Source organism: Lepidochelys kempii, chromosome 8 (genome assembly GCF_965140285.1).
Source record: "Lepidochelys kempii isolate rLepKem1 chromosome 8, rLepKem1.hap1, whole genome shotgun sequence".
In the NCBI taxonomy this organism is placed as follows: Eukaryota; Metazoa; Chordata; order Testudines; family Cheloniidae; genus Lepidochelys; species Lepidochelys kempii.
The window spans coordinates 3,208,294-3,224,180 of NC_136387.1; the positions used below are offsets into that span (position 1 = coordinate 3,208,294).

Genomic DNA, 15,887 nt, shown 5'->3' on the forward strand with positions numbered 1-15,887 from the left:
GACAGATCACGTACACCGCTGGGAATAGAATCCAGTGGCCAGGGCCTAAACAGCTTTTTTATTTTGAGGGGCATGAGCTAGAATTAAATAATAATAAAATAGCTGTTGAATATCACTTTGGTGAGTACCCTGTACCACAGCTAAATTGGTCCACTTTTAATAAAATGATAGAAACTAGTTTGGAAGAGTCTTTATTTATTGATGCAATCCCTATTTATTTATTTATTTGTTTTTTAAAACACACACACCACCCAAACTGCCAGGGGTCTCTACTAGGAGTCTTCTGTTCTAACCACTAGAGTAGGAGCTAATTGATACACAAATTAAACAGAGCATCAAAAAAAATCTCCTTGAAACGACCAGTGTTACACAGATATTTATTGCTTTGCAGTTTCAGTACTTTTATACAAATATTTGTATCTGGAGAGCAAATTCCTTCCTAGAAACTAAATGTTTAAAAAGGCAGAGAAAGATAATTATGAGCAAGTTACACACTTGTTTATAACCATTTTACCAGATCTTGGTATTCCAGTTGTGAAATAGAAATTTGCAGTCACTCCAGGTGTAGCCTTGTAGACAAGTCATTTCAAGACTGAAGTGTTACAGTTGATAGCTGAACATCTGTACTGTGCCATGACACAAGGCTAAAAAGTCAGGTGCCTTCAAGTGGCTGAAGAGGGCAGATGACCTGTATATCTGCTTCACCTGATGTATTATGGCTTTGAGAATACTTGGCATTTATACAGTGCACACCCTTGAGATAAGCAGATGTGGAAAGTGAGAGAGTGAAAGTAAACTTGCCACAGCCATGCAGCAGGTTAGCAGAAGCAGGATTAGAACTAGGCAGCTCTTTACTCTCAGTCCTGAGTTCAATCTATTAGATCATGCTGTTCTTCTGTTTTTCACATATATAGCTAATCAGTTACTAATATATAAAGCAAGTCCCAACCCATGCAGCTACACTGGATACAAGCACTACCAGAACCAAGGTCAGCCTGTCACCTCCCCTAATAATGCCCATTTTAGGTTTTAAATAAGTGGAACATTTCTCTCAGTTTCTAAACTTCAAGTGATCTATCAAGTGGAAGGTACAATGATACAGCTGCACTTTGCTCTGAAGCAGTGAAAATCAGAAGCAAGTGCTAAAGGAGCAGAAGCAGCTTTCATTTCTTTCCTGAGGGAGAGCTCCGATTTTCTGAGAGGAAAGGAGGATGGATATGTTTTTACACAAACTGATCAAACTACTTTTCATTCTCAACGAATACAAGGCTGACAAAGTCTCACGTGTACTAATTTTCTTCAGCTAAGTCATCCTACTGTATGCTATGAAGCTAGAAGCTAATAAAATAGCTATTTCTCCTTCCTTGACAGGCTTTCAGGTCTGTCAGCTGAGAGCAAGAGCACTTATAATGACATCTAAAAGGGCTTGTAAACACCATGAGACAAACCATCTCTGATATTCCCCCACTGAATTAGTCCTTTCTCCTCTGTCCCTAGGAAACAAACAAGAATCACCAAGATGCCTCTCTAGTGCAAAAAAGACAAATTTGCTTACTTGATTTTTCTTTTCCCAATGGGTTTCCCCTGCAAATTTTGGAGGTAGGACCAAACATGTCGTTTAGCAGAGATAGGGCTTGGCTGTGTCCCCTAGAATCACTGCCAGAGTGTGTGTTTCACGTGCTGTGAAATACGCAGCGAACTAATGTCATGGATGTCTTGTAGTTGAGAACGCGTTCCCTTAACACTTCCCCTGTTGTCTGCAGAGCATAAACCACCCAATGTTGGCCAAATTACATTAAAATCTGAGGGGGTTAAGAGAAGAAAACCTGTTGTCAGGTAAGGAAACGTCTCTCCGCCGTACTCATAGCAGGCTTTACCATTTCTTAGTATGAGATTTTAAATAGTGGTAAAATCCAAAGGATAGGCTAAGGGAAGCGGCAGAATTTGGGGTGTGGGTGGAGAGCGTATTACTGCATGCAGCACCTGTCCAACAAAAGCAGCAGCAGTCATCAAAGTGTGTGCATTAATTGTGCAGTAGCCAGATGGATAGAGGACCAGTTGGCTCCCTTGCCAATCTTTTCATAGTTGGCCTGAGATTTTCCTGCTCAGAATGCTGTTGGGGATCTGGTCTGATGGGCAATAATCGATTATAGAAAGAATGGGTGCTTAGATTGAAAAAAATTCTTCACTCCACAATTTCAGCAACAAGACAACTGATGACTTAAAGGCCTCTTTTCCCATGAGCACTATATGGCACAGGCAGCCGTAGACTTTCTGAAGACACCTGTTCATTCCAAGTAAGTTTCTAGAGTTTTCCTTGCAGCCAGCTGATGCTATTTTCCTCTTGAGGTACAGAGTTACAACAGAAGGGAACAAATGCAACCTTGTGACCTATGAAGAAGTGTTTACTTCAAGGATGGGTCTAATCTTAGGACCACTTTGTAGGAATGCAACACGCAGCACTGGCTTCATGGACAGAATGTCACACTGATGTAATGTTACTTTGATGGCAAGACAAAGAGTGGCTGAAGCAGTCTGAGTACCATTTTCATTACAGCATTGTAACGAACCATTCTGAACAAAGCACACACACACACCCCCTCCCGCAAAGCCCACACTTACCCCCCTCTGGGATTTGACATTTTTGGTAACGAAAAGAAACATGAACCTCACTTTAAGTGAGTTTCCTTGAGTTTGGCAGTTCGAAGATTTCCCTGTAGGGCCTCTGTCCCTGCTTCCCTCTGCCTTCAAGTGTGGCACTCCAGACCCACATGCTTCCACACTGGAATTAATTGGACACACCTGATCTGACCTCGGAATGACTCAGTAATAATTACGTAGCACTTTCTGCAGAGCACCTGATAAAAGGATGATGGCTGCATAGGTCTTAGAATCTGCCACCTTTTTGCAGGCATCAAAATACCAAGTTAAGCCTCCGCAGTGCTACTTGGTGGATCTCTGAAGATTAAGCAGCTGTACTGCACCTCTCAAGAATCCTCTGATGCAAGATTAGTCAACAGCTCACCTGTAGGATAGTGACAGTAGGCAGGTTTACACCAGGCTCTACCTAGAACTCATCTGTCTGAGGGAAGGCGTAGATGTCTGCAAACTGAATGAGTCTGTCTCTCAAGGGCTCTAGTCCGTGGTCAGCTGAAGCAGAGAGAGTCAGGTGGAATTTCTTCTGCTTGCTTGTGGAACTGGCTTTGCTTCTAGCCTTCTCTACAATAGCTGCCATCAAGCCCTAGAGATCGGGGAAGAACTGAAGCCTCGAAAGTTTTGAGTATTTCCCTTTGGTAGGATGGTCTGAACTCTTTTCTACTGACTACAGCAGGGAAATATTTCTTATTCCTGTTACAAGTACTCCTTCACTGGAGGATTGTGGCACCTTAGAGACTAACCAATTTATTTGAGCATAAGCTTTCATGAGCTACAGCTCACTTCATGGGATGCATACTGTGGAAACTGCAGAAGACATTATATACACATATATATATATAAAAATCTCTGTGTATATAATGTCTTCTGCAGTTTCCACAGTATGCATCCCATGAAGTGAGCTGTAGCTCATGAAAGCTTATGCTCAAATAAATTGGTTAGTCTCTAAGGTGCCACAAGTACTCCTTTTCTTTTTGCAAATACAGACTAACACGGCTGTTACTCTGAAACCAGTCCTCCAGTGGTTTCCCAAAGAAAATTTTCCACCTGGACATTTTGAGAATGCTATGAGATGTTTGGCTTAGCCCCCCCCCCCCCCCCTTCTCAGGAACATAAGTTACCACAGCTCTCTCTTAGCTACTGCAGTGTATGCCAAGGACTCAGAGACAAATCTCAGGGAGTCCAAGCATAAATTGAAGCTCACTTTGGTTGCTAAAGATACTTTGTGTAGCACTGATTTCAGGACTTTCATTCATTTGGGTTTATTTTTAGACACAGTCACTCCATGATAGGTTCGATCTTGGAAAGTAGGCAGAAAAGGTGATGGACACCTCTTTTCTAACAAACTAGGAAATTTATCTCTGTGGGAAAATAAAACAAAACAAAAAACACTACAGTTCACTTCAGACAGGTCAAAGAGCAATCCCAACTCAGGATTATGCCCAAAGATTGAGTTTAGAAAGTTTTGCCCCATTGCTCTGTAAGGAGTGGGTAGCAGATCCAACAGCAGCCCATGTCTCCGTCTGGTGCCCTATGCCTGTTGACTGTCTACACCTATCTCCAAAATTTGCACAAGGGAAACCCATGCCTAGAAATATTGAACATGGTCATGAAGGAGAATGCATTAGATACCCAGTAACAAATACTTGGCAGGAGATAACAATGAAAACCTTTAGTCAGCCACCAACAGAAAGGCTAATCAGTTTAGAACAGGAACAAACATTTTACACTTTCTATTAAAGTTGGTTCCATTTCTTTAGACCCATTTACTCTAATGCAAGGGCCACATTCAGGTGACAGCAGATACCATGGCAGGAAAACAGTGAAAACTGTTCTTGCCCTGTCCACAAAAAGAAGCAGAACCACAGCATCGTCACCTATATTTAAAACATCTGGGCCAAATATGCTAAAACACTCGTTAGCGACTTCCATGCATAAATACAACTGTAACACTTCTAATCCTAGTGGGTTAGGGCTCTGATTTAAAGATCACTTATTAAAAAAAAAAAAAAGTAAAGTACTAATAATTTTTTCCCCATTGTTTTGTGTTAGCAATAAAGAGATTACAGCATATTTGATAGTGTGAAAGCAGTTTGATTCAAGGACCTTTCACATTATAACAGCTGACATCAAATTATTCCAGATTCTGTATTTTCTTAGTATTTTTAGAACCATTTCTAATATTTACCAAGGTTTCATGACTCTTCTTCAAAGGCAGTTTAGAGGACTTTGTTTCGTGTAATAAAATTTGGCACATCAAAACACACACCCAGTGAATGAATCACTGTTATCCAACCATCTTGAAGAACAGTAAAAAAAAAGACTAGACAGAATGCAAGCGTCATGTCCATCCCTTTCCCATGTACCGTAGATATTCTATCCGTGGAATTCTTTGTTTCCCCATCTGCTCCTGCTGTTTGTTCTTCACCTGAAGTTATCTCATTTGTGACACCACAGTTAACTGCTGTGGTAAATGAATGGTAAGAGCAAACAGTGTATGTATGAAAAAGACCCTTTTTTAGGGAAAAATCAAGGAGATAAATAATCAAAAAATATAAATTGTTTTTAAATACTGTTTTTCAAATATTAACATGAAGATTCAGATGTTGTAGAAGAATTCATTCCAGAAGATCACAGATTTTATTTAGGGCTTGTTGACATATAAAAGTTAATATAGAATAAGGAAGAGTGAATTTAAAGCATATTATCTGTTCCAGTTAGTACTTTAAGTTCAGAATAACTGTGTCCACACATGGAGTTAATTAGGAATAGTCATTCCCGAATGACTGCCCAAGTAGACAAGCCCTTGTATAGTAATTTTTATCCAAAGTGCTGCATACGGATAAAAGCAGCACACAGGATCACTATTGACTTGTTTGTGGCTGAGTGACAATACCTTACACTCACAAGAGACAAAAATAAACAATTTTGCAGATGGGTTTTAAAAGTCACAGAATGTCAGAAAGAGGTGGAGGAGGGTAAGAAAGCACCAGATCTGGGGCTATAGAAAGAGGCGGCAATATTTAGAAACACTTGGAGATATGAAAGGGGCAATAAAAGGAAGAAGGACCAGATCAAGCACTGAATTGTAAGAAAGAATTTTTAAATTGACAACACTGATGGACAGCAAGACGCTGAAATGAAACAAACAGCAACGTGAATGGTGAGAGAGCAAAAAGGCACATGTGTTGGGTGATTAGTCAACTGAGGTGGCGGACTAGAAGATTTTGGAAAAGCAGATCAATAGCTATGCAGAAATCAAGGCACTAAATCAGCAGCTCGAGGATCAGCATTTTTACTTTAATGTAAATAAGAAGCCTCCAGAGATTTGTTTAGAAGGTGATATCTGCAAGGTTTAACAAGAGAAAAGGGTGGGGAAAAGGTGTTAGTTGAAGATAACATCAAGACTCATAGAAGCAGCAGCAACCACATTGATAGGAGTAACAACAACAAGAAAGAAAAGTAAGCAGTGGAGATGGAGAGAACATTCATCTTGGTCATATCTAATTTAAGGCGAGCAGCTTTAGTCCAAGTGGAAATGGAATCAAGCAAGGTAGAAAGAAGTATGGGTAGAGGAGAAAAAAGGAAAGGAAAGAACACAACTGAATGTTACTTTAAGATTGGGCCTGAGCAGAGATAATCACACCGAGTGAGTTGGAAGAAATAGATTATGGGACCAAGAACAGAGCCCTTTGGGCTGAGACAGGAGAAGAGGCAGAGAAATGGTTGTCCCAGGATACTCAAAAAAACAGAACGAGATAAGGAAAACATTGGAGTGCAGTCAGAAAAACAACTGAGGCAATGAAAAAAATAAGTCAGTGACAGAAGATTATGAGAAGTCAAGAACAGAAGTAAAATCTTTGGCTGCAACCTCAAGCAACAATTTAATAACTCATATGAGAGCTCTCTCTTAATAAAGTGACCTGATAGAAAACCAGACTGGAAAGGCGGAGTGAATTAAGGGCAAATATGAAAATAAGATTTCTGCTCAAAGATTTTAGAAAGGACTGCAGGGAGAAAGAAGAATCAAAAGAAGGCTTTTTAAGAATAGGGAAAATAGCTCAAAAGAGGGATGGACCGAGCCTGAGACCAGAGAAGCCTTTTCAGTGGCCAAAGTCTGAGATCAGACAGTGGATTGGTAACAAAGCTATGCTTAATTATAAAAAGTTATAGTAATTCACTTTTTTTCATAGCAAGTTTTCAGAATCTTATTGAATTTATATTTATTCCCACTATAGTCTTCAGTGACAGTGATTAGATTCCATTTCATTTCCAGTCCTTATTGAAGACAGGATTTGAACTGGCAATTTGGAGACTTATCCCATCAGTCATCCAAACCCTAATAGGTGCTTTATTTGAAAGGTCTACAGAAGTTTCAAACAGCCCCCCAGACAAAAGGCTGTTTTGAATGTCCAGAAACTGCATCAGATGTATTCCTAAAGATAAACAATTTATACATCACTTTTAACAGCAAAGTTATACTTCTAAGGTTTTGTATAACCAGTAAATTCTAGGGCTGACTTTTTATTGCATTATGACTCAGGTTATAAAGCATTAAGAAGTTGTTCTCCCATCAGAATGCTGGACAGTCTTAATTCTCATTTTTAGCAAGGGAGCTGCTTTGCAGCATCTGGTAACGGAGATCAATACAGGAGTGAAATGTAATGGCCTAGGATATAGATTCTAAGGCCAGAAGGGACCATTGTGGTTATCTAGTCTGACCTCCTATAGAACACAGTCCAGAGAACAGCCCCAAAATAACAGCTAAAGATCTGCTCTAGAAATGCATCTATTCTTGATTTTAAAATGTTTAATGATAGGGAATCTACCACAAACCTTGGTAAATTGTTCCAGTGATTAATTACTCACTGTTAAAAGTTTACACCTTATTTCCAATCTGAATTTGTCTAGGCTCAACTTCCACCATTGGATCATGCTGTACCTTTCTCTGATAAACTGAAGAACCCATTATTAAGTATTTGTTACACAGACTAATCAAGTCACTTCTTAACCTTCTGTGTGTTAAGCCAAACTCCAAGAGTTTGATCTATTTATCATAAGGCATGTTTTCTAATCTGTAATCATTCTTGTGGCTCTTTTCTGAATCCTCTCCAATTTATCAACATCCTTCTTGAATTGTTGGCACCGGAACTAGACACAGTATTGCAGCAGCAGTCGCACCAATGCCAAATACAGAGGTAAAAATAATCTCTACTCCTACTCAAGATACCCATTTATGCATCCCACGATTGTATTAGCTCTTTTGGCCAGAGTGTCACAGTGGGAGTTCACGTTCAGGTGATAATCCATCATGACCCCAAATCTTTTTCAAAGTCACTGCTTCCTGGGATAGCTGCCTCATCCTGTATGACCTACATTCTTTGTTCCTAGATGTATACATTTTCGCTTAGCCATCTTAAAATGCTTGTTTGCTTGCACCCAGTTTACTAAGCGATCCAAATCACTCTGAATCAGTGACTGGTCCTCTTCATTACTTACCACGCTCCCAGTTTGTGTGTCATGTACCAAGAGGTCAGACTAGATGACCTAACGGTCCCTTCCAGCCTTAGGCTCTAGGAATTTACCAATAGCTGTTGGTCAACGGTTTATACAGTGCAGTGGTTTGAGGCTATTCTTCAGTGATTTAGATATGAGGAGGGGAACACTACTGAAATTAAACCACTGATTTGTTGGGGCTTAGCATTAATTTTTATGTTTCATAAAACATTAAGTACACCGCTGAAATTCAATTCAGCTGGAATTAGAGGGCGCATCATTCATACAGATATACTATCCGGAAAGAATCATTAAGATTTGTGTTCCCCTCAGAACTGCTGGAGAGGCAGCATCTCACATTTCAATAGAGGGAACTTCAAAGATGCTTCATACAGTACAACTGTGCTAAGCACAAGCTATTATTTTTCAAATTTGACAAGAAAAGTAGTGTCTCACCATTTCACGGTTATACTATGTGGCCAATGGATGATAAGAAATACAAAAGACTGGAGTAGGATTTCTTGTTTCATACAAAAACTCCAATTATTGGACTGACTACTTTAACTGCTGGCTGGCAGTGCAGGGAAAGCATGGCAAGTGAGTAAGAGCACAAGCTATGCCAACGGAGACAAGTTCAAATCCTGCCTTAAAGAGGGGGTTTTTTCCCCGAAGGGTGAGAGATCTTCAAATTCTTATTTAGACTCATCAGATACACCCCAACATTGTCTTTGTTCAAGAGACAGGCTTTGACAACAGAAGGTGTGGCAGCTCGGGATTGGGGTGCATTTACAGAGCTGTGCCTGCCACAGCAGGAAACTAAAGGTTAACGCCATTGCTGTTGTCCCTCTTTTGCATAGGCTGTTAATTCCCTTACACACTAAAACAGAAGAATTATTCTTTGCCAGACTTTATTATTAAACTAATACTCCATAAGTTGCTGGTTTCATTTTAAACTAATTTCTCTCACAATTATGAGAGAGTATTTAGCATTGGTCACTCATTTTAGACTGTATGCTGAGTCGCAAGCTCTTTAAATGTGGGGTGACTATTTTGTCCCATAACCAAGCACACTGATTTCACCCCTCAACAGTCTTAATTTAGCCTGTTAAGAAGCCTCCTGTCCTGCCCTGACGATTCTTCTCGTTTCCTCATCTTGCAGAAGCAAACTCTTGCTGAACTTGCCTTCAACCCCTTGAATGGAAGAGGTCTAGCGAGGCTGATCTAGCAGCTGGCTCAAAATGCCGCAACCTCCGACAAACTTGCATCTATTTCCCCTATCCTGTTATGGTTGAAGGAAGGGAAACAGTTATGATACCACGGTACTTCACAACAATGCTAAGTAGCACAGAGCTGTAGCTGCAATTCATGCTATGTGTTAAATATACTGACTAAGGCTCAGCCAAGTCAATGCGCTAAATGAACAAGCAAGACATTCTCTCCTCGGATAAATATCTGGTTTATATGACGCGTAAACACCTGCTGATAATCCACTTTGGGCCTCCGCTTTTTCCGTGGCTGGCCTTTTGCATTAGCACCCCCTGCACTAGTGCCCTCTGTCTGGGCAGTCCTGCTTGGCAGGTCAGCCTTATTCTTGACTCCCAGATGCAAGTTGTCATTTGTTGTCTTCTTTTCTCCAGCTCCACCCAAAAATGCCTGCATCCCACACTCATCCTCTGCTCTCCCGCGTCCTGACCCAGCTTTCCGTCCAAGGGTCTTTGATTCACTTGTCAGGGCTGGCTCCTCTGTTGCAGTCCTTGAGTCAACTCCCTTCTTTATCAAGGACTCCTGCAGTTTGAGTCTGTCGAACAGCTGCAAGGGAACATTCAGGTAAAACGATCACATTCATAAACAGAGGCTTCTCATTCTCCACTCCTAAATGAAGCACTGAGCACCTGGCCCAGAATCTGCAGCCAGGACATATGATCATCAACCGATATTAAATTTTTCCCAGAGTTAAACCAAGAAGTAAGGTGAATGGGTGTCTCACGCATCCAGATCTGCTAGACAGACTATGCAAGAGTGCCTTTAACATCTCATGACTAATAGGGAGTTTGGTTTTGCATGGGCGATACTGCCATGGAGACAGTATTCAACACTATGGCAGGGAGGACAGGAGTCAATGTGTTGTTCAATGACCTCTAAACCACCCTCTACCCCAAAAACATAGTAAGATAGTGCTAAAAGAATCCTTATCCCCTCCACCTCAGCCAGGAGACAAACAGCTGTGATGTGGAGCCTCGATATGTCAGGACTTCATTCAGGGAGAACAGATCTGGGGTTCCTTTCATGAGACAATGGGGCACCAAGGAAGAGGACGGTTTTGGGAGGTGAGTGGCCAAAACCAATAGTAACTATTCATAAAAATGCCTAGGATAGCAGAACTGATATATAAAAAAGAGTTAATTAATCTGAAAGTGTAAAGGTGCTGAAGTTGGAAAAGAAATTATTATGCTAGCATTATGTATAAAGCTGATGTGAAATATACACTGGATTGCTTGGCATGTCCAATTTCCAGCCCCAGTATGAATGGGCTTAAAAGGAACACTGGCAACTTGAATGTGTTTAACTGATAGATTAAAAATAAAAAAAGGGGGAAGAGGGGGAAGAGAGAGAAGAGGAAACTATTTAAATCTGGTTTCAGAGTAACAGCCGTGTTAGTCTGTATTCGCAAAAAGAAAAGGAGTACTTGTGGCACCTTAGAGACTAACCAATTTATTTGAGCATAAGCTTTCGTGAGCTACAGCTCACTTCATCGGATGCATCCGATGAAGTGAGCTGTAGCTCACGAAAGCTTATGCTCAAATAAATTGGTTAGTCTCTAAGGTGCCACAAGTACTCCTTTTCTTTTTATTTAAATCTGTTGTTTGGATAGAATGTCCCCAATTTAAAAACAAATTCCTTATAATAAATTCGTTCAAGGATTTCTCAGCTCCCCTGCTGAGGTATAGAAGGTCTTTTGAGCAGGCCCAAAGCAACAACATACATGTCCGTCCCCCATCACCCCCTTCCTTGCTGTTCATGTGTATGCCTATTGCCTCTTCCGTTTCAGCTTTGCTGTAACTGGTAAATGCCCTCTTGCGGTGCTCGGAAAAACAGCAAGCATGTGAGCTCCAGAGCAGGACCTGAGAGGGACAGCTTCATGGTATTGCAACAGACAGACATTCAAATGACTACCAAATGAACAGTGAAACTGACTATAGACAAAGCACTGTCAAATGCACAAAACAAACAAACAAAATGGGGGGGGGGGGGAGAAGGGCAGAGTTTCTGCTCTGAACTCTCAGTTCTAGTAATCTTCTAGGGTTATCTGTAAAAGTAAATACTACAGTTTCAGATGGAAATGCTATCTTTTTAACTACTACAAAAATAAGGCACAGAAAGTCAGTTGATAAGCTATTAGAAAGCTATTTACCCTGGTAAGAGTCAGCTGAGGTTCACTGTAGAATGCTTTGCCCAGTACGGGCTTTCTGTATGTCTCATCTACATCTGTCAAGGCCTGGAAGAAGACAAAGGAAAAGGTTCAAGATAAAGTTCTAAACACTCTGACCTTCAGAACAGCTTTGTATCATACCTTATAAAGCCATCAAAAAGTGTCCTGTCTCAAGGACAATCTAGTAACAAGCACTACACAGGAATGTGTTTCTTTATGTCCAAGACACTTAGTTATATTGATGTATAAAAACAAATGCATCCGATGAAGTGAGCTGTAGCTCACGAAAGCTTATGCTCAAATAAATTTGTTAGTCTCTAAGGTGCCACAAGTACTCCTTTTCTTTTTGCAAAGCCCCTGTAGTGCCCAGCAGCTGCTTCTACATTACTCCCAAATCCTCCCCATCATCCTCACACACAAATACTTTTGTTTTCTATCCCAAGATAACACTGATTTTTTCCAACATTCTCCCACCTTCAGGGCTCAAAACCCTTTGACAGCTGCCTTCCCTCCATCCAATCTCCCCTCTCAAAAATCTTTGGGCAATCTCGTCTTGCTCTGCTTTTGTAGCACTGAAACATGGTAGTCTGTCCCCTTTAAGGAAATGGTGCCTTGGGGTCAGCTCACTCTCCATCACCTGGTGTGGTCCTTTAAGATTTTGAGAGGTTTGATATAACAAAGTTGTAAGAGATATTGGTAGAGAGGAAGTGGTCATAGGAACAGGTAGTGTTTGGGAGGAAATCCCATGACTGTTTCTTTAAGGGCCTGGGAACAGGAGCCTTTCAGAATGGATAAATCAAGACTCCCCTTTCTCCCAGCCAACTGAGATGAGCTTTAGGAAGCAGACCAGCAGACTCATAGCAGGAGCAGGCCCGCTTGCTGAACTCTTTGGGGAAGAGGGCCCAGCTGAAGGAGAAGATGGCTAAGGCCCTACAGCTGGCCTAAGAGGCAAACATAGTTCCAAGGGGAGAACTGGGGACTCTTGCCTTAAGAAGAGACAGAGGGACTGCATGAAGCACTACCCCAGCTCCATGGAATACGTGGAAGAAGAATTTTGCATGTGGAAAAGACAGTAATTTAAGGAGTGACATCAAATGAAAGAAAAATCAGTCTCCTAGAGGAAAAAAAATAACAACGAAAGATTCAGAAGATCAAGGTAAGGAAAATGATCAGGGGGGCAAAATAAGCAAGAAAAATTGTTTTGAGGAAAGGCAGGGGAGTAGTTTCCAACACACATGCCTAGATCCTGCAGAGAAGATTTTAGAGAGTTCTGCTATCCCTTATATTTTAGCTCTCTATGTTTGGCAACAGAAACTTGGGAAATTGTTAAATACATCCCAGCATTCAGTACAACGGCAAAATGGGTTCATGATTAACAATACTACATTCCCACCACCTCCAAGTTTGCCAGTTTAGTCCCTTTCCCAGGGGGTGTTTAGGTGTTTCCAGTGCAGAGGTTGTGAGTCAAGGAGTAGTACAATAATTACCATATTCCAGAATTTGTCAAATGCAACCAAAAACCCTGTGCAGACTCCACGCAGCCCCTTGAAAGTTCGGATGTGGACATTGACTTTTACACCATCTCTGACACAACGATGTAGCTCACCAAGAGGGCTGCCTTCGTGAACTAGAACAGATATGAAACACCATCAGTGAAGTGTATATTTTATATACAACAACAAAATACAGATGGCTCACATCCCCCCCAACGAACACTCCTATTCCCCGCTCCCCCAAGCCAGCACCCCCCATCACCCCAGCCCCCACTACTCCCCCTCTCCCCACAGCCAGCACCCCCCATTCCCTGCTCCCCCTCTCCCCACTGCTCCCGTTCCCCCCACAGCCAGCACCCCATTCCCCCACCTCCCCCCTGGGCCCACACCCCCATAACTCTTCCCCCCCACAGCCAGCACCCCCATTCCCCCCTGCTCCCCCTCCCCCCACAGCCAGCAACCACCCCGCTACCCCCTCCCTCCACTGCTCCCCACAGCCAGCACCCCGCTTCCCCCACAGCTCCCCCTCCCCCCCCCACTTCCCCCACTGCTCCCCCTCCCCCCACAGCCAACATCCCCATAACCCTTCCCCCCACAGCCAGCACCCCCCCGCTACCCCTCTCCCCACTACCCCATTCCCCCTGCTCCCCACAGCCAGCACCCTCCCGCTACCCTCTCCCCCCACTTCTCCCCCTCTCCCCCACAGCCAGCACCCCCCACTTCTCCCCCTCCCCCCACAGCCAGCACCCCATTCCCCCACCTCCCCACTGGGCCCGCACCCCCATAACTCTTCCCCCCCACAGCCAGCACCCCCTTTCCCCCACTGCTCCCCCCACAGCCAGCATCCCCATAACCCTTCCCCCCACAGCCAGCACCCCCCCGCTACCCCTCTCCCCACGACCCCATTCCCCCTGCTCCCCACAGCCAGCACCCCCTTCCCCCCTGCTCCCCCTCCCCCCCCGCTCCCCCCGCCAGCCCCCCCTTCCCCTTCCCCTTCCCCCCCTCCCCCCCCCCGCCAGCCCCTTCCCCTTCCCCCCCTCCCCCCCCCCGCCAGCCCCTTCCCCTTCCCCTGCTCCCCCTCCCCCCCCCCCGCCAGCCCCTTCCCCCCCCCCAGCCCCCCCTTCCCCCCCTTCCCCCCCAGCCAGCCCCCCCCTTCCCCCCCCCAGCCAGCCCCCCCCCTTCCCCTTCCCCCCCCCAGCCAGCCCCCCCCCTTCCCCTTCCCCCCCCCCAGCCAGCCCCCCCTCCCCCCCCAGCCAGCCCCCCCCCTTCCCCTTCCCCCTCCCCCCCAGCCAGCCCCCCCCTTCCCCTTCCCCCGCAGCCCCCCGGCGCCCGCCCCTTACGCGGCATCCTGGTGAGGACGTTGCGCGGGGCCCGGCGGCGCCCGGCCCGGCCGCGGGCCGCCGCCTCGCGCTCGGGGCCGGGCCCGCGGCTGACCATGAGGCCGCGGAGGCGCTGCAGCCGCTCGGGGTCGGCGGCGGGCGGGCGGCGGCGGGCGCTGCCCGGCGGGCGGCGGCGGGCGGCCGGGCGGCGCAGGCCCCGCTGGAAGCTCTCGTACTCGGCCAGGTTGTTGAAGCAGGGCGCGCCGGGGAAGGGCAGCGGCGTGCGGGCCGAGTACAGCGCCAGCAGCGGGTCGAAGCGGGCCGAGCTCACGTCCAGGCGGCTGGGGCTGGGAGACCGGCCGGGCTCGGGGCTGGGGCTGGAGCCCGAGGGCCGCCGCCGCCGTGGCCGCGGCTCCCCGCCGGCCGCCTTCTCCATGCCCCGCTCGCCGCCGGGCCGGGCCGGGCCCGCCGCCGGCCGCCTCTTGTCGCTCGGCCCGGCCGCCGCGAGGGGCCGCCCCCGAGCCCGGCACCGCCCCCAAGCTAAGCAGGCTCCGGCCCGCACCGCGCTGGGATGGGAGACGCAGCGCGGCCCGCCTGGGCCCGCGGAGCCTCTGTGGGCTGGGGGCCCGGCTGCAGAGACAGCCGCGGGCTGGAAAGAGGGGCCAGGGCCGGGGGGGCCTTCAACGGTGTCCCTGCCCTGATCTCGGCCAGAGGCACACGTCCCCCGGGGGTCCGCGCAGGTCTTCTAGGGGGTACAGCTGATATCTGCCTCCTTTTACAGCAGGCTGGACGTAGGCCAATACGAACTAAAATTTGATACAGATGACTTGTGTCTACCGCTCTGTACATTGAGCTGCAGGGACAATATTGATAGCCCAGTGATTGCATTTTATAGTTTGATGGTGAAGATGAGAACGCCAGCAGTTGTTCGGGAACAGTGTGGCTGTGAGGCTTTTGTTCTTCTATGTCTGATTTTGTAAGCAAGTAGTTTTTAAATTAGGTGAAACCTGGGGGTGCGCAAGACAAATCAGAGTCCTGAAAGGGGGGACAGTAGTCTGGAAAGGCTGAGAGCCATTGCCCTGGTGGTTTCAATACAATGAGCTTTGCTCGGTGCTTATCCCCTCATCTGGAGGGAAATCAGGCCAGTAGCCCCAGCCCTCCTGGCTGGTAATCAAGCTCTCCAGCACTCAGATAGATTAAAGATGCTCTGGTTTTAATATGGCTTCTCTAAGTGCTGCACCTTTAATTAATTTCTCATACCAAAACCCCTCTGTGTATTACAGCAGCTCTGCCTGTGTAAAACACCAAGTCCCTCGCCCTAGGACCTTTCACAGGTCATGCACTGGCTCTTTCATAGAGGTGAGCACTTATGTTGCACAACTGAAAGGCAGCTGGGTAAAGGTCAGTACAAAAAGCTTATTATTATTTTTTCCTTAAAGAGAACATATTGCACAAGTGTTTTCTCAAAAGGACAGTGACACTATTTCAGTCCCT

The 15,887-nt window shown here is 45.4% G+C and overlaps 1 protein-coding gene across 1 annotated transcript; it reads right to left on the minus strand.

Moving 5' to 3' along the window:
- Nucleotides 1-5,272: 5,272 nt before the first annotated feature.
- Nucleotides 5,273-14,917, minus strand: LSM11 (LSM11, U7 small nuclear RNA associated). Its single transcript, XM_073355207.2, has 4 exons — nt 14,415-14,917; nt 13,069-13,208; nt 11,564-11,647; nt 5,273-9,960 (listed from the first exon to the last, which is right to left on the minus strand). Exons 1-4 carry the CDS (start codon nt 14,827-14,829, stop codon nt 9,556-9,558), a joined length of 1,044 nt encoding a protein of 347 aa, XP_073211308.1. The 5' UTR covers nt 14,830-14,917; the 3' UTR covers nt 5,273-9,555.
- Between the last annotated feature and the right edge of the window lie 970 nt (nt 14,918-15,887).